This window comes from Brassica napus, chromosome A9 (genome assembly GCF_020379485.1).
Source record: "Brassica napus cultivar Da-Ae chromosome A9, Da-Ae, whole genome shotgun sequence".
Lineage (NCBI taxonomy): Eukaryota > Viridiplantae > Streptophyta > Magnoliopsida > Brassicales > Brassicaceae > Brassica > Brassica napus.
In genome coordinates this window covers 34,552,456-34,578,838 of record NC_063442.1, presented here as the reverse complement: position 1 = coordinate 34,578,838, position 26,383 = coordinate 34,552,456, and the positions used below count along the sequence as shown (strand labels likewise).

The 26,383-nt window shown below is 40.7% G+C and overlaps 4 protein-coding genes across 6 annotated transcripts; 2 read left to right on the top strand and 2 right to left on the bottom strand.

Annotated features, from left to right (window-relative positions):
* The first annotated feature begins 57 nt into the window (after window positions 1-57).
* On the top strand, window positions 58-5,236 carry LOC106414675 (probable inorganic phosphate transporter 1-7). 2 transcript variants are annotated; one of them, XM_022691123.2, is made up of 2 exons: window positions 58-793; window positions 1,389-5,236. In XM_022691123.2, the coding sequence occupies exon 2, from the start codon at window positions 1,404-1,406 to the stop codon at window positions 2,997-2,999; it is 1,596 nt and encodes a 531-aa protein (XP_022546844.2). In that variant the 5' UTR covers window positions 58-793; window positions 1,389-1,403; the 3' UTR covers window positions 3,000-5,236. The 2 variants fall into 2 exon arrangements, with proteins under 2 accessions (XP_022546844.2, XP_013710742.2); XM_013855288.3 differs by having other exon boundaries at window positions 63-793; window positions 1,386-5,236.
* On the bottom strand, window positions 5,055-6,468 carry LOC106411676 (serine/arginine repetitive matrix protein 1-like). The gene is made up of 2 exons (XM_013852485.3): window positions 5,635-6,468; window positions 5,055-5,363 (listed from the first exon to the last, which is right to left on the bottom strand). Exon 1 carries the CDS (start codon window positions 6,240-6,242, stop codon window positions 5,637-5,639), a length of 606 nt encoding a protein of 201 aa, XP_013707939.2. The 5' UTR covers window positions 6,243-6,468; the 3' UTR covers window positions 5,055-5,363; window positions 5,635-5,636.
* A 313-nt stretch (window positions 6,469-6,781) lies between these two features.
* Window positions 6,782-14,462, bottom strand: LOC106415062 (structural maintenance of chromosomes protein 1-like). Of its 2 annotated transcripts, XM_048741149.1 has the most exons (19): window positions 13,776-14,462; window positions 13,457-13,693; window positions 13,128-13,361; window positions 12,804-13,042; window positions 12,111-12,377; window positions 11,618-11,888; window positions 11,053-11,177; window positions 10,741-10,850; window positions 10,536-10,643; window positions 10,322-10,461; window positions 10,157-10,246; window positions 9,867-10,075; window positions 9,266-9,435; window positions 8,573-8,682; window positions 8,111-8,490; window positions 7,614-7,865; window positions 7,209-7,436; window positions 7,038-7,123; window positions 6,782-6,921 (listed from the first exon to the last, which is right to left on the bottom strand). In XM_048741149.1, the coding sequence occupies exons 1-18, from the start codon at window positions 14,214-14,216 to the stop codon at window positions 7,075-7,077; spliced, it is 3,660 nt and encodes a 1,219-aa protein (XP_048597106.1). In that variant the 5' UTR covers window positions 14,217-14,462; the 3' UTR covers window positions 6,782-6,921; window positions 7,038-7,074. The 2 variants fall into 2 exon arrangements, with proteins under 2 accessions (XP_048597106.1, XP_013711133.1); XM_013855679.3 differs by having other exon boundaries at window positions 6,782-7,123.
* A 7,598-nt stretch (window positions 14,463-22,060) lies between these two features.
* Window positions 22,061-25,529, top strand: LOC106415186 (glutathione reductase, chloroplastic). The gene is made up of 11 exons (XM_013855824.3): window positions 22,061-22,696; window positions 22,910-23,135; window positions 23,214-23,492; window positions 23,582-23,758; window positions 23,908-23,961; window positions 24,046-24,194; window positions 24,295-24,358; window positions 24,447-24,617; window positions 24,710-24,844; window positions 24,919-25,004; window positions 25,331-25,529. Exons 1-10 carry the CDS (start codon window positions 22,299-22,301, stop codon window positions 24,952-24,954), a joined length of 1,689 nt encoding a protein of 562 aa, XP_013711278.2. The 5' UTR covers window positions 22,061-22,298; the 3' UTR covers window positions 24,955-25,004; window positions 25,331-25,529.
* Window positions 25,530-26,383: the final 854 nt, after the last annotated feature.

The following is a 26,383-nucleotide window of genomic DNA, read 5'->3' as shown; positions in this document are numbered from 1 at the left end:
AAATTGAAAATGACATATAATTTGGAACAAAAAAGTTTCTCTAAAACGACTTATATTAAAAAACGGAGGGAGTAGTAAACATCGAGAGAAAGGAACTAGTATTTATTCTCTCATTTTTATTTTCTTTTAAAAAACAATGTTGACTGAAGCAAAGAAGACTAATAAATCTAAATTTCGGTGAAAAAAACTAACAAATTTCAATATTTTTTCCTATTCACAGCCACAATAATATCTGTGAACATTTAAGTTTTTCTTCTCTTACAAATTCTTCATTAATTTGGGATCAATTACTATAAGGAAAATAACATCTCATATATCCGAACGTTTGTTGTCCCTTACGAATATTCTAAGACATTGCCTAAAACGAGTTTTAAACCATGAGTTTGAAAATTTCGAACCGACAGTAAAAATAAATCACACACCAAACAGTTTATTTTAAATGAAAGCAGAACCAACTATTGTTTGCTAAAAGAAGTAAAAAAAAAGGTCGGAGGAGAAAATAGATAGGGAAAAGAAGAAGTCAAAGAGAAAGCAACGACGTCGTAGTCCTTGTCAGAAGAATATACCCACATGTTTGAAAAGAATTTGTCAACACAAAAACAGAAAATGATTTACGTATAAGTAGCCGTTCCCGACGCTGCCTCTGATTTCATTTCTCACAAATCATTCATCTTCCTCTTTGTCTCAACAAGTTTCTTCAATAAGACAACAATTACTCTTCTCTTAGGTTTTCTCTAAGACCATCCTACAAGTGTATTATTTGTCAACGAGAAAGTCAGCAAAAGAAAGTTTTGTAAGTGTTTTGTGAATCTGTTTTACTTTTTTTTTTTATTGTTGTTCTGATGAGAAATGAGGATCAAGCATGACTTTGGTCAATGGTCATTGTTTTCTTTCAGTTATTGTTTCCTCAACAGTCAACATCTATTTTATCTTCTTACAGAATTGTGTTAAACTGTTAATAACGTACGACTTTTTTGTTTTGTCGGAACTGTGAACTTGGAGCTTGATTTGTTTATAAGTCTTTTCTTGTATCAACAAATTTTTGGCACCTTTCTTGGATCGATGTATAAAGAATGTTGCCTAACACATAATAGCATCTTATTTTATTGTTGAAAAAGGTCTTGTTGGCTAAATAATTTACAAAATTATTGTACGAAATGTTGAAAAAAGAAAATAAAACGAAAGGACGTCTCCAAAATATATTTTTAGTTATAAAATTTATCTCGTTGAACTGTTTAGTCTTGTAACGAGGATAACATGTAATTTATGAATTTGAAATGGTTATAGTCTTTGGTACACTGAATAAAAGATATAGCTAATCCTTAATTATTAATTATGGGGTTAATTATACGTACTAAATGTGTGTTCTTACGACTAACGCATAGGAGAATAAAAAGAGAGCAATGGCAGGAGATCAACTACACGTCCTAAACGCACTCGACGTCGCCAAAACGCAATGGTACCATTTCACCGCGATTATCATCGCCGGAATGGGATTCTTCACCGACGCATACGACCTTTTCTGCATCTCCCTCGTCACTAAGCTTCTTGGCCGCATTTACTACCACGTGGACGGCGCAGAGAAGCCAGGAAACCTACCTCCAAACGTCTCAGCCGCGGTCAACGGCGTTGCGTTTGTTGGTACACTCACGGGCCAGCTCTTCTTTGGCTGGCTCGGTGACAAACTCGGGAGAAAAAAAGTTTACGGCATGACTCTAGCGGTCATGGTCGTATGCTCTGTCGCCTCAGGTCTCTCCTTTGGGAGCACACCAAAAGGAGTGATGAGCTCTCTCTGTTTCTTCCGGTTCTGGTTAGGTTTTGGCATCGGCGGGGACTATCCGTTGTCCGCGACCATTATGTCTGAGTACGCTAATAAAAAGACACGTGGCGCGTTTATAGCCGCGGTTTTCGCCATGCAAGGGTTCGGAATCTTGACCGGGGGGATCTTTGCGATCATCGTGTCTGCGGTTTTCGACGCTGAGTTTCCCGCTCCGGCTTATAAAGTGGATGCCTTGGCGTCCACGGTACCTCAGGCTGATTACGTGTGGAGGATTATACTAATGGTCGGTGCTGTGCCTGCTGGGATGACGTATTACTCAAGGTCCAAGATGCCAGAGACGGCGCGGTACACTGCACTCGTGGCCAAGGACGCGGAGCTAGCGGCTTCGAACATGTCTAAGGTATTGCAAGTGGAGATAGAAGCAGAGCATGATAGAGTAGAAGAGATTGCTAGAGATAGGTCCAAATCGTTTGGCTTGTTCTCCAAGGAATTCATGAAACGTCATGGTCTTCACTTGCTTGGAACCTCAAGCACATGGTTCTTGCTAGACATCGCCTTCTACAGTCAGAATCTTTTTCAGAAAGATATCTTCAGCGCCATTGGATGGATCCCACCGGCTCAGACCATGAACGCAATCCGAGAGGTTTTCATGATCGCGCGTGCACAAACCCTAATCGCCTTGTGCAGCACGGTACCTGGTTACTGGTTCACAGTTGCATTTATCGACATCATGGGTAGATTTGCGATACAAATGATGGGGTTCTTCTTCATGACTGTCTTTATGTTCGCTCTAGCCATTCCTTACGACCATTGGACTCACAAGGAGAACAGAATCGGGTTCGTGGTTATGTACTCCTTAACGTTCTTCTTCGCAAACTTTGGACCTAATGCTACAACTTTTGTGGTGCCTGCTGAGATCTTCCCGGCTAGGTTTAGATCAACTTGCCATGGAATCTCCGCGGCTTCTGGAAAGTTGGGAGCCATGGTCGGTGCGTTTGGATTCTTGTACTTGGCACAGAGTCCTGACAAGAACAAGACAGAACATGGATATCCTCCAGGGATTGGTGTCAAGAACTCGCTCATTGTTTTGGGTGTGGTTAATCTTTTGGGGATGGTGTTTACATTGTTGGTTCCTGAATCTAAAGGCAGGTCTTTGGAGGAAATGTGTGGTGAGAACGATGACAATGATGAAGGCAGCAGTTTCAGAAACAACCACTAAAACAGCACGGTATCAACTGCATAGAGGTTCTTAAAGATTCGTATTACTTATTACTTGTATTTTTGTTCACTATATATCTTCAAATTTCTTGACACTAGAAGCTCAAGTTATTCTTTATATCCACTTTTTATTGATTGATTTAAAATGGTATAGGATCTGATTCTTTTACACATCTTTTCAGTTTGTTTTTTGGAACTTTTTTAGAACTTTTTTCTTTGTATAATCCATTGTAACAAATGAAATAAAGGGAATAGAAAGCTTTTATGATGGAACTGTGTTTTTCAGTTTTCTTTGTCACCACTGAACTAAATAAGAAAAGGATTTTAGAATCAAATATCAAGCAGTAACACTAAGCAAAACAGTGGTTGTAAACTTGATTGAACTTAACTTGATTGAACTGATTAGAAAGTTAAGCCATTAAAAAAAAAGTAAAGCCATAAAGAATAGCAACTGGTCCACTGCTCATAGTTACAAGGCTGCTTTGTCTCTTGTGTTCTTGGGACAAAAAAAATTCATGTGTTAAAAGTTACAGTATATACACTGATGAGTTGAATCTTCTTGCAAAGAATTTGAGCATGGCAAAACTTAACGTTTTGACCCGTTCTGCATAAATGGGCAAAACCAAAACTGCATTGTCTTGCTTATTCAACCATTTTTTGTTCAATCTGCAACCACAAGAGGAGATGATTCACGGTGCTATGTACAGTGTGACTCTATGAAAGATGTTTTTTGTACTTTTTTGAAGGTATCAATGAAAAGCAAGAGTAGAAAAGAGAGCTTTGTAAAAGACAATTAATAATAAGAATCTTCTTATACTCTATACATATCTTTTGTTTAAATGGTGAGTGAGTACAATACATAGGAGCACCACTAGACACAATACAATTCAACATCACCAACAATACACCAATAATCTGGATCTTGGTTTATGTAAAAATAATGAACTTATGCGTATAACTCGGACATAGAGGCAGCTTCGTGTTCAGAGACCAGCTGAAACCAAACCATGCAATGTAATAATTCCAATCAACATACTGTCTTCATCGACCACTGGTAGAAACTGTACAGGTGATGTAGGTGACTCCATTTTCTTCATAGCCTCAACTGCCATTGTCTCTGGTCCAATTGTCCTCGGCTTCCTGTTTATAGATCCAATGCTTATAGGATCTAAAGCAGAGTTTTTTTCTCACGTGTTGTACATTTCTCCAACACTGAGTTTGAAGATAGCTTCTCCACTTGCTTTAAGAGTCCGGCGAATATCTCCATCAGTGAATGTACCCATCAAGCGATGATCATGAAACAACCACAAGAAAGCACCCACATCCTTTGCTGGTTAGCTCCACCAACTGATCCATTATCAAGTCACCTTCTTTACAAACCGGAAGCTCTTCTCTCTTCTTCATAACATCCTTGACCTGTTATATATAACAAATTTTTTTAAACATGCATGTGAAACTATTTAAAAATGCATGTGAAATTTTTAATACATAATCTGTTTACTAAATGTATTTGAAACTTATCATATTTTATATATAACTAGTTTTTTTATAAGAAAGAAAAAAATAGAAGGTTTTTCCTAAACATGCATGTGAAATTTAAATTAGAAATGATGCAAACTATAAATTCAGTGACCTCAGTTTTCTCTTATTTTTAGTATAACTTTGTGAAACAAACAAAAGAATAGTATTATTAATTTTGCAAATGGTTGAAGTAATTTGAAGAAGGTGATTGATCTTGTACATGATCGATTTGTTTTACCGTAGGTCCGCAACAGCGAGGTTGTAGCTTTTATATACAGCTAACACCATCTTGATTATTTGTCATATTTTGAACACATTATGGAACACATTATCAGCTGTGAACTAATAGAATTAAGAAGAGGTTACTTCAGCTGATCTTAATAATACACATGAAATTCTATGTGTACTGAATAGTGGATCAAACGGATAGTCATTTGTACGGTGAGATTAGACTAAATATGAACAATCTTAAATCAGATGTTGGAAGTTCGAAACAAGTCTCCATTAGGACCACCAAATCACATGAAATGTGTTCTGAAGAAAAACAAAACATTTTTAATCTGTATATAATATAGAGTTTATGGATTAAAATACTAGTAATAAACATGTACTAGATAGAATTATAGGTACACAAACAAAGTTTTGAACCAGCCTCCCAAACAACATATTCTACAAATCTACTGAATCTTGGGTGGTCTTGATAATCTACCGTATGATCAAAAGAACTAAAAGTGACTGTCTTAATCCCCCTACTTGAGAATGGGATGTTAACACGGAACACAGGGGTAGTAGTTTCCATCTCCATCATCGAGTGAGTAACTGGACATGAACCCAGCAAGCTCATCTGCACAAAACATCATTAAAATAACAGAACATACATGAGATGCCAAACGGATAGAGAAGAGAAATATATTCCAAGCACGATCTATAATGGACAGCTTCTCTATGGTGAAAAGAATTGAACATAAGAACCCTCGTGTTCAGACACATGGTGGGTTCGGTTCAAGTTGTCCCCCCCAGGACACGTTCTTGATAAGGCAAAAAGACCAAACCATCAAAAGAATCACGTGACTAATCTAAAACATGCAAGGCTATCTTAGTTATCTAAAACGTACCATCATCCGGAGGTGCCGGGGCGTTTCCCGCTGGATCTTGGTCGACCCAAGTATTCTGGATCGGATCGAATCCTCTCATACCCGCCCGATTTGGGTCGCCCGGTCTGTCCATGCCCGAGATACCCCTGCCGCGGTTGTTCCTGGTGAGGCAATCTCTGACTCGGATCTATAACTCGGGAAGAGTCGAGACCAGGTTTCTCGTCTTTTCGGACAAACCCTGGCCTAAGATGAGGAGGAACGAACTTGTGAGGTTTCGGAGAAACGGACATCGGAGCCGGAGGAGCTACGTGTTTCTCAGATTCTGGGGTCCGAGCTGGAAAAGAAAGCGAGGAAGCTGGTCCCGTATGTCCTAAAGGACGGAGAGAGATCTGATTCGGATCTGGATCAGAGATGGTTTGATCCGGAGTCTTGGTGGGAGCTGGAGATGGTGGAGGAGGCGTAGTGGCGGTTGCTGCGGAGGAAGATTTTAAGGGCTTGGGGGAAGGTTTGGTGAGGACGAGCATACGGCCATTGGAACGAGTAACGGAGGAATAAGAAGCAGGGGAGGAAGAAGGATCTCTTTGGAGGATGTGGCTGTAGTTGTATTTGTTGTTGTTGGTTCTTGCCATTCAATCTTTCCCTTGTTGCTTCTTCTTCTTCTATAAAAGTTTCCCTTTTTATATTTTGGGACCAAAGAAAGGAAGAAGATGAATCTGTTTTCTGGTTTTCGTTTTCTGTTGTCTGTCTCCCCTTGTTTCTTTATTTCTTAATTACACATTTAAGATTGCCATGTACTTTAATGATTGCGAAGGTGAGAAAGATAAAGGAGGACGCAAGTCTTTTGTTATTCAGATTAAGCACATGACACGTATCCATCCTTTTCTAAGATAATTTTATTTTATGGTAAATTATATCCCACTTATAATCTGAGAATATATTGATGTGATTTAAAGTTTTTAATGGATAATAGATAATTAGAAAGCGGTAATTCTTTGAATTTATGTTATTTCCGTTACTTTAATCTGCTGTGACTAAGCCGCGTCCAACGTCTACATTCTGCAGAGTACAATATCAACTTCACCTATATATTAGACTTACTAAGCTAGAAACATTCAATAGGAACTTAAATCATGTACACACAAACTATCATCGTACTTTCCACAGTAAAGATACCAAACCTGATTAATAAACTAGCATCCTGAGTTTCTGATACAACATTTAAAAAAGTTTCACATGTTCTACAGCGTCACATCTTACAAAGCTTCTATGCCGCAGGAAACCCCATATAACTATACCGCTGTTACCTACCTTGGAACATTGCGAGACGGTGTTTAAAAAAAACCCAGAAATTGAACACCATTCAGTACTTACTATATATATATATAGAGAGAGAGAGAGAGGGGGTTAGGGTTTATAATGCTTACTAAACCCTAAACCCCTAGGTGGGGGTTGTTGAGCCGATCACGACTCTGCATAGTTCCTAAGGTCAAAAGACATCGTACTCGAGCAACTGCAGCAAATGAATCATGAACGACTTGTCAGATGTCAGCTAAAATTTTGGTGCTTATACATGGACAAAACAAGATTTTGATCACCTCTTATCGACGTCTCTGTAAACTCCAACCAGAGCTTCGGCCTTGTCATAGAAGCTGTCCTTGAGAGATATTACAATGCTTTGGAAGCCATGCCCATCCTCTGCATCCTGATTGTCACGTGCTGCTTGGCAGGATTTGCTACGAATAAACTGAGCGACTTTTGCAACGTTTAAATTATCGAGCGCAGCATCCACTTCATCCAGTATGAAAAAGGGCGAAGGCCTATAGCTGAAAAAGATGGAAAGCAAAACACCTCATCATGACCATTTTCACGTTTTTGGGTGGGTAAATAAAAAAAAAATTAACATGGCAACTACCAAGACCACAGTCTGCTACTCCAACATGAAAGACTTTCACAAAAAAGATTGGAGATAAACTATGGTATAACTAGGTCGTTGGGGATACCTATGGATGGAGAAGAGCAATGCCAAAGCTGCAACTGTTTTCTCCCCTCCAGACAGCTGTTCCATATCACGGAAACGCTTTGTTGGGGGCATTGTAGTATACTTTATACCATGTAGAAACGGATCATCCTCATTCTCTAGGTTTAGATAAGCAGTCCCACCCAGTGGATGCGTGTTACTCTTGGTTAGCTGTTTGTAGATCTTGTCAATGATGCTAGAAATGTGATTGAACGCTTCCATAAATAGCTCATACCTGCATAACAGTTTGTAGTCAGCAGCAAAAACTCTAATTGAATATATGAATCTCGTCTAAAAAAACTGAGATGCACTTGTGTGAGGCATTCTATCCAAACAGGTATCTCTATCAGGTAATTTCCATAGACCTAGAATTCTCAATGTTACTTGTCCAGCTTTGGTTCTACCATAAAGTCGCTGCTATATGCTAGCAATATTCTTCGAAGTTCCAAAGATCATTTCACAAGAGAAATTTCGAGTTACCTCTTCTGCTTAACAGTATTGTATGCATCCGCTACTTGTTTCTCCTCCTTCCTGGCAGCTTCAAACTCTTGGCTAACTTGTTTCTCTTTCTCTTGTATAGCCTCATACTGGTCAAGTGCTCTCAAGTTTGGGGCCGTTCTTTCAATCTCTGACGATTTAGATTCTATTTTTTGCCTAAATTCCGCATCCATTTTGTCACGAGCAGATGGTCTCCGTTCTTGGAGATGAGCTCTATCCAACTCACTAAAGTCATACTGTGGCCCATCTGAGTCATCTTCCTCCTCCGCAGCATCTGATAAAACAGGAAGGGCAATACGTTCAAGCTCACACTGCTCAGCTATTTCCTGTTTTTGCGAGATCAGCTGCTCAATTTGGGTTTCCTGATAGCAAAAGGGGGCTTTAGTGCACCTATACTCGGACAAAAAAATCTTTGGGAAAAGATTTGATGAGTCTCCATCGTACCTTAGAATTTATCTGACGATTGAGTTTGGTTATGCTAGTTGTCGCTTGAGAAGCCTGCTTTTTCCAATCCAGGATTTCTTTTTCATACTCTTCTGATTTTTGTTTGCACTCTGCAAGCAAGAGTATTAGATATTCGCACCTCTATGGAAGGAAAAAAAAAACACTGCAGATTTGTGCTACGCAAAGAACATTAGACAGGGATGGTGACAAACAATGTATATGGTTGTGTAAGTTATGGTTATACCAGCAAATGTAAATAGGATAACAGGGGAAGAGAATCTAGAATACTGAATCTTCACATCAACCATGTGTCAGCCACTAGCATTTTATCTTAATATCATCGCTTTCTCTAAGATGTGGTGTAACCATACAATTAACGCAAGAGTTCGAGCAGATAATGTACATATAAAATTTGTTCAAGCCTAGGTCACTTCAGAGCAATCTACAAACAACTAAACAACCCCCAGGAAGTCCTAAGAAATTTTCATATTTTAATGCGTTACTCCAGTAACAGGTTCCAACATAAGGTCACCAATATTGACGAGGCAAACTCATATACGGACAATGTAGATCATGTTGATGTGTGCTATGAATGAAATCACAAACTGACAACTTATAATGGCACTGATAACTGGAAAAAAATGCATAGAACAGAGGCCATCAGATTTATGTAGAGATAGAGAATCAAAATACCTCCCATTTCCTTTTTCCAGTTGTTGATTTCATTAGTAGCTTTTTCTGTTAACTCCTTAAGTTCAGACTTCCTCTTCTGTATTTTTTCCAAATCAGTTTCCAAAGAACTGATAGAAGATTCTAGCTTCCGAATTCGTGACCCCACATCTCGGTTTTGCTCATATTCCACCCTGAAATTCAATAAGAAAATTATTTTAATAGACCAATAAGAAAAGTTTCGGTTTACTATAAGCAGTACGTCAACTCAGCTAACTAGTTAAGTTAGCGTATTGGGAGTTTGGTAGACATCCAGGTTTTTACAGGCTACAGCTACTGACACCTACACACTTGCTAATGTAGACAGCATCTGCCTACTAATCATATAAATTTCACAGAGCTGTAGTGCCTAGTGATAGTTAAAATGCAAAAAACAGTATGATGCACAACAAAATGTTCATTTTTAACTGGATACGAAAAAATCAGCTGAAACAGTGACTTTGGAGTCAGGGCTATCTATTAGCACAGAAATGATGTAATAGAAACCGATAGAGATTAAAATTGTATATGAGAAGTTAAAATAAATCTTATATGTAATCAGAAACACAAAGCAAAGGAAACATACTGGTATTTTAACTTAGCAAGCTGGTTACTCAGATTCAGCCTTTCTTCAGCCACTTCTTGAGCCTCCTTGAGCTGTTTTTCTTCATATTCACGTATATTAGCAACACCAACAGACTGGCTAAAATCCCTATAGATACGGTCCACAATCTCATTGATTCTTTTCTCCAACTTCCTGATTTCTGTATTCCTCTTATCAACCTCAGCTCTTGACTACAATACCAACGGCATTCAGTCATATTATTGTCATCAGGTTTTAACTTTACCAAATATCAGAAAAAGATATTAAATTACCTTAGAAAGTTCAACATTTATGCGTCTACTTTCTTCAGTAATATTCCGCTTCTCTTGCTCAAGATGTGGAAGTTTGTCTTTGATGCTTTTCTATAATACAAAGCCACCAATTAGTAATTCCTGAACAGTGCACAGTGAAGTAAGTTAGACATACGATTGGTTTACCTTCTCGATTTCGGCATACTGAATCTTTTTCTCAAGTCCACTTATTTTACCCGATATTTCGGACTCCTTTATCTGCATATCTCGAATAGATCCAACCTTTTCCAGTTCCAGTTCATATTCTTCTTTCTTTTTCATCAGTCCTGCACAACCGAAATGTTGACTCTAAGACACGTTGAAAGTGAAGACACTTTAAGCCAGCTGGTGACAAGCCAACCTTCAATTTTTTTGTCATCCCATTTGTTAGACTTTGCTTCCATTCCACCACTGGTACCACCAGTCATTGTTCCCGCCTTTGTGAGTAGTATGCCATCAACAGTAACAACTGGAAATAATAGAAATCAGGATAGGTAGAAATCAAAGCCAACGTTAGTGCAAGTATATGAGCAAGTTACATATAAACAAGGAAACATGAACACAACCTTTAAATCTCTCTCCAGTCCAGCTAAGACGCTTGGCTTCGTCAAGGTCGTCACAGACGAGAGTATTTCCAACAGCAAAGAGGACCGCCTTCTCTAATTCAGGATCGAACGTGAAGTGGTTAAGGTCCAAAAACATAAACTGGAAACCTACTCATATTAACCTTCCTACGTTTGTCAATTCTTGTTCAATACATCAAAACATTCTCAAGCTGCCCACAACTATGGACGCAATGAAGCCAAAGAACGAAGAATTAATAAAGGCAATCTTGTGTAAGCCAAAAGTCGAATCATTCACTTATTTGCAAAGGATATTGGATAACATCGAACGCCAGCTTTGCTGTGCCGTCCAAATTTCTTAATCTTTCAAGCACTGGCTTGACACGTACTGACTGAAGAGGAATAAATGTCATAGGAGGAAGCCTTTGCTCTTTCAAGTACTGCATGAACAAATAAACTCATTTAATCACATACCTAGAGTAGTGGTACAAAATGCTCAACATGTAATTCATAAATATTAGAAGGTAGAAAAATATCCGCAAAGTTAAGTTTGAAGACAAGTAACACAGAATGGGGATCAGTTATTAATTATATGGAATGAATTCTGCAGGAAGATGATTGCGTCATAATGTTAAATACCCGTTTGTAGCACATTTCCCTATTTGTTAATCAATATGAATTGATCATCATATAAGAGGTGGTAAAGTTTAAAGCATCATTAATTTGTTGGCATAGAACAGAGGTGTAGTATTGCGGTAAAGCATATCTTACTCAACTGTTAACGAAAATGTAACTGTCAGTAAAGAGGAGATTAAAATTATGAAAGAATATTAACAGCTTGCATGGGATTAGAACAATACAACAACCACAACAGAAATACCTTGATGCAGTCCTTTCCTGTGTTTTCATCTTCTACAACTACTGCATCCATAAATCGCCCCATAGCAACAGTAACTGCAAGGTTGTACTTCTTCCGATTTGGTCGACACAGATCAGTCATTCGACCATGAACTCCTTGGAATAGACGCTTGAGAGACTCAACAGCCTGCGTTAGCCTGCTATCTCTCTCATTTTCATATCTTTCAGCCGTTAGATCACTTAACTGATCTTCTAACTCTGCGATTCTAGTCTTCAGATTCTCAGATGCATTCCTGTGCACGTAGAAGTGGGATATAAACTATCACATTAAAATAAAAAAGACGGAGCATGAGGTATGCAGAATGCATTGCGCCTAGCTCAAGAAAGGGTTTTAGTCAAAGTATGAAATTTAAAGAAGATATATTTTTGATAAGTGAATTATCAGTATCTCTCGAGCCATATTTCAAAAGATGAAGCAACTATAAAAAGAATCTAGTGAATAGAACCATGCTAACCTGGCATCTCGGTGCTTTTCTTGCAGTGATCGTAACTGCTTTTTTAGACTAGTTGTTTCGTTCTTATATTCCGAGGATGAATCTTCAATCTCTTTTTGCCTGGATTTCATTCGCTCAATTTGTTCATCAAGATCATTCTCCCTATTTATCAGTTGCTGGTAATTTTCTTCCAGATTTCTCAGTGCTTCGAGATCAGTATGATATTGCCTATCTAGCACCTCTTTTTCATCTCTTAGCTTAATGGTTTTCATCCCAGCTTCTTCTTTTCTGAGATTGATAAACATGAAGGAAAACCGATAAGAAAACAAAGCGGTTTATAAGAACTCAAAAGATGGACGAATATGCATGTAAATGGCGAATCCAGAAGAATATTACAAAAAAATCACAAGGACATCACCAATAATAGACTGTAAAAAGTAATATAAACGCTTAACTATTTGTTTTGCTACCATTATTCAAAGCAGAGAAACATACTTATCTAACTGCGTACCAAAAATTCTTTCATAAGACGAGAGTGAGAAGCGACAAGAAAACACATGTAGTATTCATGTCATACAAAAACTCAAGCGAGAAGAACAATTAGGAAAAATAGAGAATGCAAGTTGTTGAATATTGATAATCTTAGAAACGTTGGAAAATGTCTATGCTTCTGATTAAAAAGAGAGGGAAAAATCAATGTTTCTTTCAACTCACATTCGAAAATACTCTTGCAGTTGACTGTCAAGCATTGGGAGCTTTCCACTGCTATCTTGTCTCCTCTCGTTTAATTCGTTCATTTTCTCATTCAGATCCTTGATGCTTTTCTGCATCTGTTCAATTTCTTTGGAATGCTTCCCTTTTTCTTTTTTCCTCTTATCCACCTCCTTTCGACTGCTCTCAATTTTTGATTTTATGCGAGCTATCTCCTCCTTCAATCTCAGAAGCTCAGGTTGCTACAGACAGGAGAACAAAATTTATAACTCCTCAAGTAGAAAACAAAAACTGGTATCTAAAGACTTCACAAGGTAGTATACTCACGTATTTTCCAAGCTTGGAGCTTCTCTCAGCAATCTTCTTTTCACGTTGAGCAATTTCTTTCAAATACTTAGCTTGTTCTATCTTTCTCTTACCAGCTTCATGCTCAAACTTCTCCAGCTTCGCCATGACATCCTTACGATTGTTCTTTTCAGCATCAACATCTTCATTTGCCTTCTCGATATCATTCTCAATGTTATATAATTGCCACAGAAAATGTTCCCTCTTCAAAGCTTTCTGCAATGCGTGAAGACATTATTCAATACAAATCAAGAAGGATAGCTTCCTTCACAGACTAAATGAATAAACGACTCCACCAGAGAAACAATTACCAGTTCGTCTTGCAGCTTTAGATGCTTCTCAGCTTCTTCCTTCTGCGCTTTCTTCAGCTTCTTCTCAGCGCCAATCGTCTTCTTCTTCTGATATATAAGAGCTGCTTTCTCTTCAGCGATGGCCTTCTTCTCCTCCAACTCCTCATACTCTTTCTTAAGCTCATCAGAGCCAGAGATCTGCTCGAGAAGTCCAGTGAGCTCTTTCGAATTCTTCGAAGCAACGGATTCAACATCACCCTACACAAAATCAACCACCAAAACCAATTATAGAAACAAAAGCATATATAAAAAAAAACGAATCAAGTTATAAATCAAGCACCTGAAACACTAAGAAGTTACGAGCCTTAACAAGTATCCCTATAGATCTCAGCTTCGCATTGTACTCTTCCCAATTCACAACTCTATTATCAATCCGATACTCACTCCCACCAGAGCTCGTAATCGTACGAGTGAAACGAAGCTCCACTCCATCGTCAAGGAGATAGACAAGGCGAACGAACGCTTTCCTCCCTCTCTGCTCCTTCTCTCGATCGTCGAACGCGTAGATCAGATCCTTAAGCTGAGATCCACGAAGCTGACCGGTGCGAACTCCGAGGACGAAGCTAATAGCGTCCATTAGGTTGGATTTGCCGGCGCCGTTGGGACCGATGATCGCCGTGAAGTCCTTGAAGGGGCCTACTAGCTGGTGACCTTTGTAGGACTTGAAATTCTCCATCTCGAGCTGCAGGATCCTCCCCGGCGGGGATTGGATGGCCGGCATGGTTGGAGATCTCGTAGGGAGGAGAGAAATGGAGTTTAGGGTTTCTGGAAGGTTTGGGTATATTCTCGGAGAAATAGAAAAAGGAAAGGGGAAATGGCGGGAATCGAAAATATTTTGAGGCGAAATCTCTCTCTCTCGAGGGATTTTCAGAAAATCGATTTTCCCCTAAATCCGGAAGTCGAAGCCGAGAAGAGATGACAGTGAGTCGAGTAATACGGAGTCGTTTTAAAGTGTTCTCTACTTCTCTGTATAAACCCACACGCGGTTTGATGGATTAGATTTATTTACCAGGATGTCACCATTTCCACTCACTTCGAACTTCTCCGAAAAGACTTTCTATTATAAAGTTTTTCAAACTCTATATCTATATTATTAACGTTGAAGTACAAATGAGTTTTGTTTGGATACAAGGATAAAATGATAAATAAAATATGTTTGGAAATACAGATAGCACTGAATTAGCATTTCCTATTTTTCAAAAACATTTAATGTCATTTATTAATTAACATATCTTCACAAAAGTTCTATCGATTTCTCATACCATATCTAACCTATAAACGCCGTATGGTCATCTTCCTCATCCGGTAAAAGACAGAGTTTCATACCAAAGCATCCTACGCATATTAACTTGATCTTATATGTGATTGACTCTACAAAATCTAACTATTAAATCTAACAATTAAATACAAAATAATAATATCCCCTATTGTTTCTCATGACCCTAAATATATTGCTCACATTTCCCATCGTTTTCAATATTCAGAGCACACAAAAATAGAGAGAAAAAATGTTAAACAAGCAAAGTTATGTTTTTCTTCAAAAAGTGAGATCCTTAAAGTTATGTTTTTCTCGCAGACGAAAACGTAAGTTGAAATACTCTATATATATACATATGTCCCATTTAAACTTAATCTTATATAAAGTTGTTGCTTTATACAACCAAAATATATTCATATGAGCTTTTTCGTGGCATTTAAGGTGAAAAACTTCATGCTACTACCAAAAACAAATCACAGGTATCGTGCGCATCGCAATCTCCCAATTTGAGAATGGAGGTTTATTGAGAACTTCTCAGTTAAAGGTGCTGGAGGTCAATATCGAACAACAAATTCTCCATACAACCTTGAGTTCACTGGTGAGACAGTTTTTGCGAAATCAGATTTTCAACAAGACAATCACTTCCTTACTCTTGCAAATTATGAATATATTGTTAATGGAAAACTCAAAACGTATCTTCTAATTGGTTTGTCCCGCGCTTCTACATATTTAAGATATGATATAGTTCGTTTGTGTTGGCAATAATATTATATTTGTTTGTATATGTTTTAGATATCATTGGTGAAGTGTCTGAGCTTGGAAGATACAAACAGTTCAAGTTCATGACAAAGACAAGAAAATACTTCAATTTCGGATGTGTGCTACTAAGTGAAGAGTTGTACCTGATTTTCCTTAAAACTATTTATTATCTTTTCAAATTTTACGGTTTGTTCTATATTATACTGAAGATGGCTCTTGATGATGCGTGTTGCATATGGGGAATTTTTGCTGAACTATTTGATTCTGCCTCTGTTCTTCTCCCCTGAACGTCTTTTAGATTTAAATGCTTTTAATTTTATGGAACAGATTTTCAATTTCATGAACTAAGCTTGATCACCCAAAAACATAGGTTCATTGTTGCTTCTCCAATTTCATTAACGCCGATCTGCATGATTTAGATATAATATCAAATATCTGAGTAACAAAACAAAACCCTAAAATAATCTAAAACATAAATTGATTGTTAGATAAATTAAAAATAAACTCCAAACTTTTGTATATAGGGGATATTTAGTGATGATCTTCAAAAACTTCTTCCGTTTAGATTTAAGTGAAATGTGATCGGTATCTATGTTTACCGAAGCGGTCTGAGATTAGCTTTGTTATTTAGTGATGATCTTCAAAAACTTATTCTGAGATTAGCTATCTTAATGTATTTTTAAGATAGATGCAACAACATGAATACTAACATATATTTTGTATTGTTGATTTACGTTTTTATTAGTTTTTAATATAATCCTCAGATTTCTTAATATATAAATTATTAATCATCTATATAACTATATAACTGATCCAACACATGTGATAAAAATTCAAGAATGCTCAAGATTTCATGCTAATGGACAGTATATGAACAAGTCAGTACATTTGTCCATTATCATTTACCGAATGAAATCTAAATTGCCTAGAAGTTGTAACGCTCGATCATGAAATCGGATTTAAAATCTGGTGGTGGGTATGTGACTTGCAACCAGAGAATAAAATATCGGAAATTGATTCTAGGTTTGGTAGACACTACGACCACACAAAACATGTTCTGTACTGTTATTGTATTAAACAATTAGGCCACAAGTAGTCTGGTCGAATAAAGCATACTGTCACGCCCCAACTTTTGAAGAAATAATGGGTCGGGACCGAGAGGTTTAAAACCGACCATACTTAGTATTTTTCTTAAGTTTAAGCTTGTAAAATATCTAAGTATGGATAATATAAAATAAGGAAGGAAGTGTGTAGAATACTTTAGGAGGAAGTAGCTTAAGAGTGAAGTACTTCATGTTGAAGTTACTTCATAGGAAGGAAATGATCTGAGCCGTTAGATCGGTTCGATCTCCACCGTCCGTTGAGGAGGTGATTTTGTATAAATAGGGGGTGAAGCCTCATTTGTAAATCATTCACCAAGTTATAAAATCAAGTACTTTCTAAAGCTCTGACTTCTCTCTAAAAGTATTCACACTTTCTCTCTCTAAGTGCTGATCGAGTTTGTCCGAAAGGCTGACTTAGTAACCACAAGGGTGGAAAGGTACTAAGGCCGCACGTCCTGATTGTTGTGAAGAAATCAGTCCGTGACAGTTGGTATCAGAGCGGAGTTACGATCCAGACAAAGGGAGCCTCTGTCCGAGTGAAGAAAATGGCTAAGGGAGATAAACAAAAAGAAGCAAGCTCGCAGTCCGGCGTGGAGGAGCGCGGACGGGAGGCTACGTCCACACGTGCTGGCACCCAGCGGGAAAAGAGTGTTTCTCGTGAGGCTTTGGGTGTGGCTGTGGGCGAGATTGGTGAGAAGCTCGAGAGGGTCGAGCATACTGTCACTGAGCTGGAGAGTGTTGTGTTCGGTGGGCTTGAGGAGGTCAAGCAAAATGCTGCCGACTTGGACTCTCGGTTCATTCGGCTCGAGGAGCTGGTGACGGGATCCATGCAGGCTTTGCGTGATGACATCGAGGGGATGAAGGCACGCTTTACTGCAATGGAGGAGGACGTCGCACTGGTCAAGAGGGCAAGCGCGAACGCTGGAACCGTTGAAGGAACCAGTGTTGGTAAGGTTGAATTTCCGAAGCCAAATCGGTTCAACGGGGCGCGGGATGCCAAGGAGGTCGAGAATTTCCTTTGGCAGATGGAGATATACTTCGACAATCTCAACTTGGTGGCTGAGAATGCGAAGGTGAAGGCTGCGACGTCCTACCTGTCGGACACGGCCATGCTGTGGTGGCGAAGGAAACATTCCGAGATCGAGCAAGGAACATGCCGGATCGATACTTGGGATGATTTCAAGAAGGAGTTAAAGCGGCAGTTCTACCCGGAGAACGTCGTGTATGAGGCCCGTAAGAAGTTAAGGGAACTTCGACAGCGTGGCTCGATCCGGGACTATGTGAAGGAGTTCACAACGCTCATGCTTCAGATTCCGAACATGACTGCAGAGGACCTTGTGTTCTACTTCACCGATGGACTGCAAGCTTGGGCCAAACAAGAGTTACAGCGTCGGGGAGTCAAGACAGTGGACGAAGCCATTGCGGTGGCTGAGTCGCTAACTGACTTCCGCACCTCTGGTCCGTCCGAGTCCTCAAAGAAGAAGGAGCAGGTCGTGGCCAAAGGTGGGGGAGCGAGACGGGATACTTCCCGACCATCCAACTCAAGGAGTTTTGAGAGGGGTGCTCGACGGGAAGACTTCGAGGCAAGGAAAAAGTCCTTCGTTCCTAAGGGAGGGTGCTTTGTGTGCAAGGGGCCACATGCGATGAAGGACTGTCCAAAAATGGGATCCTTGTCCGCAATCATGGAGAGTCGGGACACCGAGTCTCCAGAAGAGGAGCCGGGAAAGATGGGATCGTTGCAGCTTCTCAACGCCCTGAAGGCTAACCCGGTGGTAAAGCCAACGAGCAAGGGGCTCATGTATGTCGAGGCTCGGATCAATGACAAACCGACCCGAGTGATGGTGGACACGGGCGCCACTCACAACTTCATGGCGATAGACGAAGCTGTGAGACTTGGTGTCAAGTGGTCCAAGAAGGACGGTTGGATGAAGACGGTGAACGCCAAGGCTCAACCAGTCCATGGGATAGCCCGAGGGGTCGGGATGAAATTGGGAAGCTGGAATGGTCCGGTGAACTTCTCAGTCATTCCTATGGACGACTTCAAGGTAGTCTTGGGTATGGAATTCATGAGACAAGTCTCAGCCATACCCATGCCTGCGTTGAGCTCGGTATGCATACTCGAGAAGGGATCACCGTGCATGATTCCAGCCTTGGAAGAGAAAACCGATGGGACGAGGCAACTATCGGCGATGCAGCTCACCAAGGGGGTGAAGAAGGGTGAACCCACGTTTTTGGCTATGATGAAGGTGGAGGATCAGCCCAAGAACGTGGAGTCTATCCCACAAGTCGTCGAGGCAGTCCTTGAGGAGAACAAGGACGTGATGCCAGCTAAGTTGCCTGAGAAGTTACCACCGAGGAGGGCGGTGGACCATCAGATCGAGTTGGAGCCGGGAGCCAAACCACCATCTATGGCACCTTATAGGATGGCTCCATCCGAGCTGGAGGAGTTGAGGAAACAACTCGATGAGTTGTTATCGACGGGGAAGCTGAGACCGTCGAAGGCACCTTATGGCGCCCCGGTTTTGTTCCAAAAGAAGCATGATGGTTCGTTGAGGATGTGCGTGGACTACCGGGCCCTTAACAAGGTGACGATCAAGAACCGTTATCCCATTCCGCTGATTGCCGACCTATTCGATAGACTTGGTGGGGCAAAAGTCTATACGAAGATGGACTTGCAGAAGGGTTACTATCAAGTCCGGATAGCGGAAGGGGATGAGCCGAAGACTGCGTGCATAACGCGGTATGGGTCGTTCGAGTGGTTGGTGATGCCCTTCGGGCTTACGAACGCCCCAGCCACGTTTTGCACCCTTATGAACCAGATCCTACAACCCTACTTGGATCGGTTCGTGGTGGCATACTTAGACGACATAGTCATCTACAGCAACTCGATGGAGGAGCATGTAGAGCACCTACGGACAGTTTTCCGGGTTCTCCGAGAAAACGAACTGTTCGTGAAGAGGGAGAAGTGCACGTTTGCCACTGAGGAAGTTCAGTTCCTTGGCCATGTTATCGGCCATGGAAAGCTGAAGATGGATGAACCGAAGGTCAAGGCGATTATGGAGTGGGAGGCCCCGACCAAGGTGACGAAGTTGAGATCTTTCCTTGGTCTGGTCAACTACTATCGTCGGTTCATCGAGGGATATTCAAGGAAGGCAGCACCACTGACGGACCTTCTCAAGAAGGGGAAGACATGGGACTGGTCCGGACGTTGCCAAGAAGCCTTCGAGGAGCTGAAGACTGCAGTAAGCCAGGAACCCGTCCTTGCCTTACCCGACTTCAGTCTCCCTTTCGAGTTACACACGGATGCCTCCGACTTTGCCATCGGGGGAGTGCTGATGCAAAATGGACACCCAATTGCCTTTGAGAGCCGCAAGCTCAATGAGACTGAACGGCGGTACACGGTTCAAGAGAAGGAGATGACCGCGATAGTCCATTGCTTACGAGTTTGGAGACACTATCTTCTGGGATCGCACTTCTCAGTCAAAACGGACAACGTGGCGACGAGCTACTTTCAGACCCAGAAGAAGCTGTCCCCGAAACAGGCAAGATGGCAAGACTTCCTGGCTGAGTTCGATTACACTTTGGAGTACAAGCCAGGAAAGGTGAATGTGGTGGCCGATGCACTAAGTCGGAAAGCAGAGCTAGCAGCAATGAGCCAAGTCGAGGGGACCATTATGGCTCGAATCCGAGAGGGGCTGGAACGCGATCCAGTCGCTAAGGAGCTGGTGAAACTATCCAACGAAGGGAAGGTGCATCGATTTTGGGTAGAGAACGGGCTACTCTATACCAAAGGTCGAAGACTTTATGTGCCTAAGTGGGAAAGTCTTCGACGAGACATCATTCGGGAGTGCCATGATACCCGATGGGCGGGCCATCCGGGACAGAAGAGAACAATGGCACTTATCGAAGCAGGATACTACTGGCCACGGATGAGGGATACCGTGGAACTTTATGTGAAGACTTGTCTTGTTTGCCAGCAAGACAAGACGGAGAACAAGCAGTCCGCGGGTTTGCTACAGCCACTTCCGATTCCAGAGAGACCATGGGACTCGGTTTCCCTAGACTTCATCAGCGCATTGCCTAAGTCCGAAGGGTTCGGATCCATCCTGGTGATTGTGGACCGATTCTCTAAGTATGGGACGTTCGTGGCTTGCGACCGGGACTGCACCGCGGAAGAGGCAGCAAGGGCGTTTTTCAAAAACGTGGTTAAGTTATGGGGACTTCCGCGGAACATCGTGAGTGATCGTGATCCACGATTCACCGGGCGCTTATGGACGGAGCTGTTCAAAATGCTTGGGACAGAACTAAGTTTCTCAACAAGCTTTCACCCGCAATCTGATGGGCAGACCGAAAGGGTGAATGCCTTGCTTGAGAGTTATCTCCGTCACTTTGTAAGCGCCAACCAACGAGACTGGGCGAAGTTGCTGGATATAGCCCAGTTCTCTTACAACCTTCAACGCAGCGAGGCGACAGGACGCAGTCCATTCGAGCTCGCAACGGGACAACAGCCACTAACTCCACATACTTTGGCTGCACCAAGGACTGAGGGGAGAAGTCCAGGGGCGTTTATCATGGTCAAGCAGTGGGAAGAACATGCGGATCAGGCCCGAGCATGTTTGGAGAAGTCCCGTAAGCGTATGAAGAAGTGGGCAGATGAGAAGAGACGGCCTTCGGAGTACTCAGTGGGCGACCTTGTACTTGTGAAGTTACTTCCACAACAGTTCAAGGCATTCCGGAGCCTACACAAAGGCTTGATCCGGAGGTACGAAGGGCCGTTCGAGATAGTTGGGAAGGTGGGAAAGGTTTCCTACCGACTTGACCTACCGGATACACTTAAGATCCATCCGGTCTTTCATGTGAGCATGCTGAAGCCGTACCAGGCTGATATGGACGACCAAGACAGAGGCGTCTCGACCAGGGCACCACCAGTCATGACCAAGTCTTATGACAAGGAGATTGGGGAAGTACTGGCGTCCAAAGAAGTCAGGAAGCGAGGAGTCCCAAGACAGACCCATTTTCTCATCAAATGGAAGGGACTGCCGGAGGCGGAAGCAACTTGGGAACCGGAAGAGGACTTGTGGCAATTCCGGGACGCACTGAAGGCATACATGGCGACGAGGGCGTCACCAGCATAGGTGGGGGAGGATGTCACGCCCCAACTTTTGAAGAAATAATGGGTCGGGACCGAGAGGTTTAAAACCGACCATACTTAGTATTTTTCTTAAGTTTAAGCTTGTAAAATATCTAAGTATGGATAATATAAAATAAGGATGGAAGTGTGTAGAATACTTTAGGAGGAAGTAGCTTAAGAGTGAAGTACTTCATGTTGAAGTTACTTCATAGGAAGGAAATGATCTGAGCCGTTAGATCGGTTCGATCTCCACCGTCCGTTGAGGAGGTGATTTTGTATAAATAGGGGGTGAAGCCTCATTTGTAAATCATTCACCAAGTTATAAAATCAAGTACTTTCTAAAGCTCTGACTTCTCTCTAAAAGTATTCACACTTTCTCTCTCTAAGTGCTGATCGAGTTTGTCCGAAAGGCTGACTTAGTAACCACAAGGGTGGAAAGGTACTAAGGCCGCACGTCCTGATTGTTGTGAAGAAATCAGTCCGTGACAATACGCACAGAAACCTCACAGGAACAAACAAAAAAATTAAGACAGAGAGAAAAGAGACGCGAAGATGGCTTCGACTCCGAAGCTGACCACTACAATCTCATCATCCCCATCTCTTCAAATCCTCTGCAGAAAACTCCCGATCGCAATCAACCTACCATCTTCTCCAACCTCTCGTTCCCTCCCTAAAACCTTATCCTATCTCTCCTCTCTCCGTCCCCGCGTCGCCTCAGTCTCAAACCACCGCTACTACTCCTCCTCCTCTCGCCGCTTTTCCGTCCGTGCGCAAAACGACAACGGAGCAGACTCGGACCGCCACTACGACTTTGATCTCTTCACCATCGGCGCCGGAAGCGGCGGCGTCCGCGCCTCCCGATTCGCCACGAGCTACGGAGCGTCCGCCGCCGTCTGCGAGCTCCCCTTTTCCACCATCTCTTCCGATACCGCCGGTGGCGTCGGAGGAACGTAAGCTTCCCTCTCCTCTTAGCTTGTTTCGATACATCTCCTGCTCGGTATTTGATTTAGTCGCTGCAACTACATACATCTTCAGTGTTTTTTGAGACAGCACTTTGATCTTGTCTTGACAAAGCTAGTTATAACCGTTACTACATTCTCAAAGCACATTTCAAGCTGTGTTAGATCTCAAAGTCATCTCTTTTTTTTTGGTTTAATCGACAGGTGTGTACTAAGAGGATGTGTACCAAAGAAGTTACTTGTCTATGCATCCAAATACACTCACGAGTTTGAAGACAGTCACGGCTTTGGTTGGAAGTATGACACCGAGCCTTCTCATGATTGGAGTACATTGATTGCCAACAAGAACGCTGAGCTGCAGCGCCTTACTGGTATCTACAAGAATATACTCAACAATGCTAATGTCAAGTTGATCGAAGGTCGTGGAAAGGTAGGGCTCAAGCTCAAAGTTTATATATAGTTTTTTTTAATGGATTTTGAGTTTGATTTTTTTTGTCTTTGTGTGTAGGTTATAGACCCACACACTGTTGATGTAGATGGGAAAATATATACTTCGAGGAATATTCTGATTGCAGTTGGTGGACGTCCCTTCATTCCTGACATTCCAGGAAGAGAGTTTGCCATAGATTCAGATGCAGCGCTTGATTTACCTTCCAAGCCCGAGAAGATTGCAATCGTTGGTGGTGGCTACATAGCTCTGGAGTTTGCGGGAATCTTTAATGGTCTTGGCAGTGAAGTTCATGTATTTATAAGGCAAAAGAAGGTGCTGAGGGGGTTTGATGAAGATGTGAGTAACTTCAGAATGACTTTGGCTGCTTTCATTATCCTTTTGGTTATTTTTATTTTTTTAATTTCAAGTGTTCTTTTTTTTCATAGGTTAGGGATTTTGTTGGGGAGCAGATGTCTTTGAGAGGCATTGAGTTCCACACAGAGGAATCACCTGAAGCCATCATCAAAGCTGGAGATGGCTCATTCTCTCTGAAGACCAGCAAGGGAACTGTTGATGGGTTTTCGCATGTTATGTTTGCAACTGGTCGCAAGCCTAATACTAAGGTATAAGTTTTAGCTTAGTTCATTACTTTTGTAGATCTTCCAAGGTAAACTAAAAGTTGGAGCCCCTTGTGTATGACTTACTATGTAAGCTACTACAATGATCTTAGAATTTGATTTTGATCATTGGTGTAATGTTGTTGTTATAACAGAACTTAGGGTTGGAAAATGTTGGCGTAAAATTGGCGAAAAATGGAGCAATAGAGGTATGATCAAATGGTTAAGTTCTCATTTTATGCCTGGTTATATAATGTGTATTTGTGCTCCTTGTGGCCACTTTGTTTGGTAAGGTTGATGAATATTCAAGGACATCTGTTCCTTCCATCTATGCTGTTGGGGATGTCACTGACCGGATCAATTTGACTCCAGTCGCCTTGATGGAGGGAATGGCATTGGCGAAAACCTTGTTCCAAAATGATCCAACAAAGCCTGATTATAGGTAACACTTACAATCATGACGACTGTTAACTTTTGATGTTTATACCTTGTAAGATTTTATAACTGTCTTTTAATCTTTCTGTGTTTCTTTATTCAACTAGAGCTGTTCCCTGCGCCGTTTTCTCCCAGCCACCTATTGGAACAGTTGGTCTAACTGAAGAGCAGGTAAAACAGAACACTTTTTCGACAACATGGTCTATGGTATATCATATGTCACCGCTTATAAATGCTAACAGACGTGTTTGCATTGCAGGCCATAGAACAATATGGAGACATCGATGTTTTCACATCAAACTTCAAGCCATTAAAGGCTACTCTTTCAGGACTTCCAGACAGGGTGTTTATGAAACTCATTGTCTGTGCAAACACCAATAAAGTCCTCGGTGTTCACATGTGTGGAGAGGATTCACCCGAAATCATCCAGGTTTCACTATCAAACATTTTTCATCTTCTCTGAATCATAAACACGGAAACATATACATGATTTAAAATGATTTTTCTTTTTCAATTTGGCAGGGATTTGGAGTGGCAGTAAAAGCTGGCTTAACTAAGGCCGACTTTGACGCTACAGTGGGTGTTCACCCTACAGCAGCTGAGGAGTTTGTCACTATGAGGACTCCAACCAGGAAGATCCGCAAAGAATCCTCTGAGGTTTGTTTCTTTTCCATCTAGTTTCACTGTTTTGCAGCATCATTAAAAGATGGATATTCTCAATTTTCTTTCAGGGAAAGGCAAGTGTTGAGGCTAAAACAGCTGTCTAGAGAAGGCCGCAAGAGAATTTGGATTGACGACATTGGAGCTCCCTGACAAGGTATTCACCAGTTTCCTCCGTATTCATATAATACTAGAAAGGACATGCAATGCAATTAGCTCATAGCCTGAACAAAGCTCTGATTCTACCCACCTTAAAAGCAAAGAGAGTTCGATTTATTTGTGAGGAAGTATAGTCCTTTCGAGTAGGGCGAAATAAACTTCAATATTTTATCAATTGTACATTTACTTTGTGGCTGGCTTGAGGCGACTCTATACTACTTTAAACCAAATTGCTTGAGCCTTGGTTCAACTGATACCTTCCATGCCATATGTCGAAGAAAGTAGACCTCACACTAGAAAATAATATGTAATTTGTGTTTGCAGGAGCACATTATCCGTTAAGAAGAAGCTTTTTTTGGTCAGGAGTGATCGAGTTCTCTAGCCAACGTTTTTAAGTTATTTATGTCGCGTGGAGATGTCATAACCATCGTGCATACTGTTAATCGTTTAACATACACGACCAAATTCTGATATTCGGAAAGTGATTTTTACGAGAGCTCCTAAAATTGAAGGTTTTCAATTCTTTTTCCGTTGTAGTGGTGGCTGTATTGCCCTTCCAGTATCGCATTTTCGTGGTTGAATAAGTAAAACAATTTTATACGTCGACTGATGATTGAAAATTTGAGTTCTTAGCCAACGTTTTTTCTTGGGAGTAGTTATAACTATTTTGAAAGGTGGTTTTGGTTAGAGCAATAAAACCGATGACTTTTGAGTTATTGTGCATTGTAATGAGGGATTCACTTTACATCTTAGCTAATCCTAGCTGAATAAAATATACGGTTTCAAGCAGTCTCTAAACTTGTGGGTCATACATAAGTCTCATTTCATCATATTTTTATTAAAAAATAAAACATGTATAAGAAAATGTTTCTATACAATTAAGTATTACAATCGAACAATTAATTGTATAGAAACATTTTTTATATTTTTATTTAATTTTTGTATAGAAACAATTAATTGTATAGAAACATTTTCTTATACATGTTTTATTTTTTAATAAAAATATGATGAAATGAGACTTATGAGCTGTATACAAATACACAATTACAGCTCATCTACAGAAAAATATCTTGTTAACAAATTTGAAGTTAAATATCTAGACAAAATACAAACATTATAAGATTAACATGTTGCTATACTTAGTCGTAACTAAAAATAGTCAAAAATCACAATTAAATATAGTAAAAAATCAACTAGGAATCACTATTTGTATTCCAACAACACCATTAATATATTTTGAACAGCAATCCGATTTCTTACCATAATAAAAAAAAAGTCCAATCACATTGAATTAATGCAATCTAAACATATTTATTAGCATATCACGACACGATTAATAAACAAATATTGTCTTTACTTTCACTATAACTAGTAATC

Excerpts from the sequence above, each read along its gene's own strand:
- LOC106414675 (XM_022691123.2), top strand. The coding sequence starts at position 1,404 with ATGGCAGGAGATCAACTACACGTCCTAAACGCACTCGACGTCGCCAAA.
- LOC106411676 (XM_013852485.3), bottom strand. The coding sequence starts at position 6,242 with ATGGCAAGAACCAACAACAACAAATACAACTACAGCCACATCCTCCAA.
- LOC106415062 (XM_013855679.3), bottom strand. The coding sequence starts at position 14,216 with ATGCCGGCCATCCAATCCCCGCCGGGGAGGATCCTGCAGCTCGAGATG. Across the intron at positions 13,362-13,456 it reads TAAAGCTGCAAGACGAACTG|AAAGCTTTGAAGAGGGAACA; the intron begins GTAATTGTTTCT and ends CACGCATTGCAG. Across the intron at positions 10,247-10,321 it reads AGTATGCCGAAATCGAGAAG|AAAAGCATCAAAGACAAACT; the intron begins GTAAACCAATCG and ends TTTGTATTATAG.
- LOC106415186 (XM_013855824.3), top strand. The coding sequence starts at position 22,299 with ATGGCTTCGACTCCGAAGCTGACCACTACAATCTCATCATCCCCATCT. Across the intron at positions 23,493-23,581 it reads TGAGGGGGTTTGATGAAGAT|GTTAGGGATTTTGTTGGGGA; the intron begins GTGAGTAACTTC and ends TTTTTTTCATAG. Across the intron at positions 23,759-23,907 it reads GTCGCAAGCCTAATACTAAG|AACTTAGGGTTGGAAAATGT; the intron begins GTATAAGTTTTA and ends TTGTTATAACAG.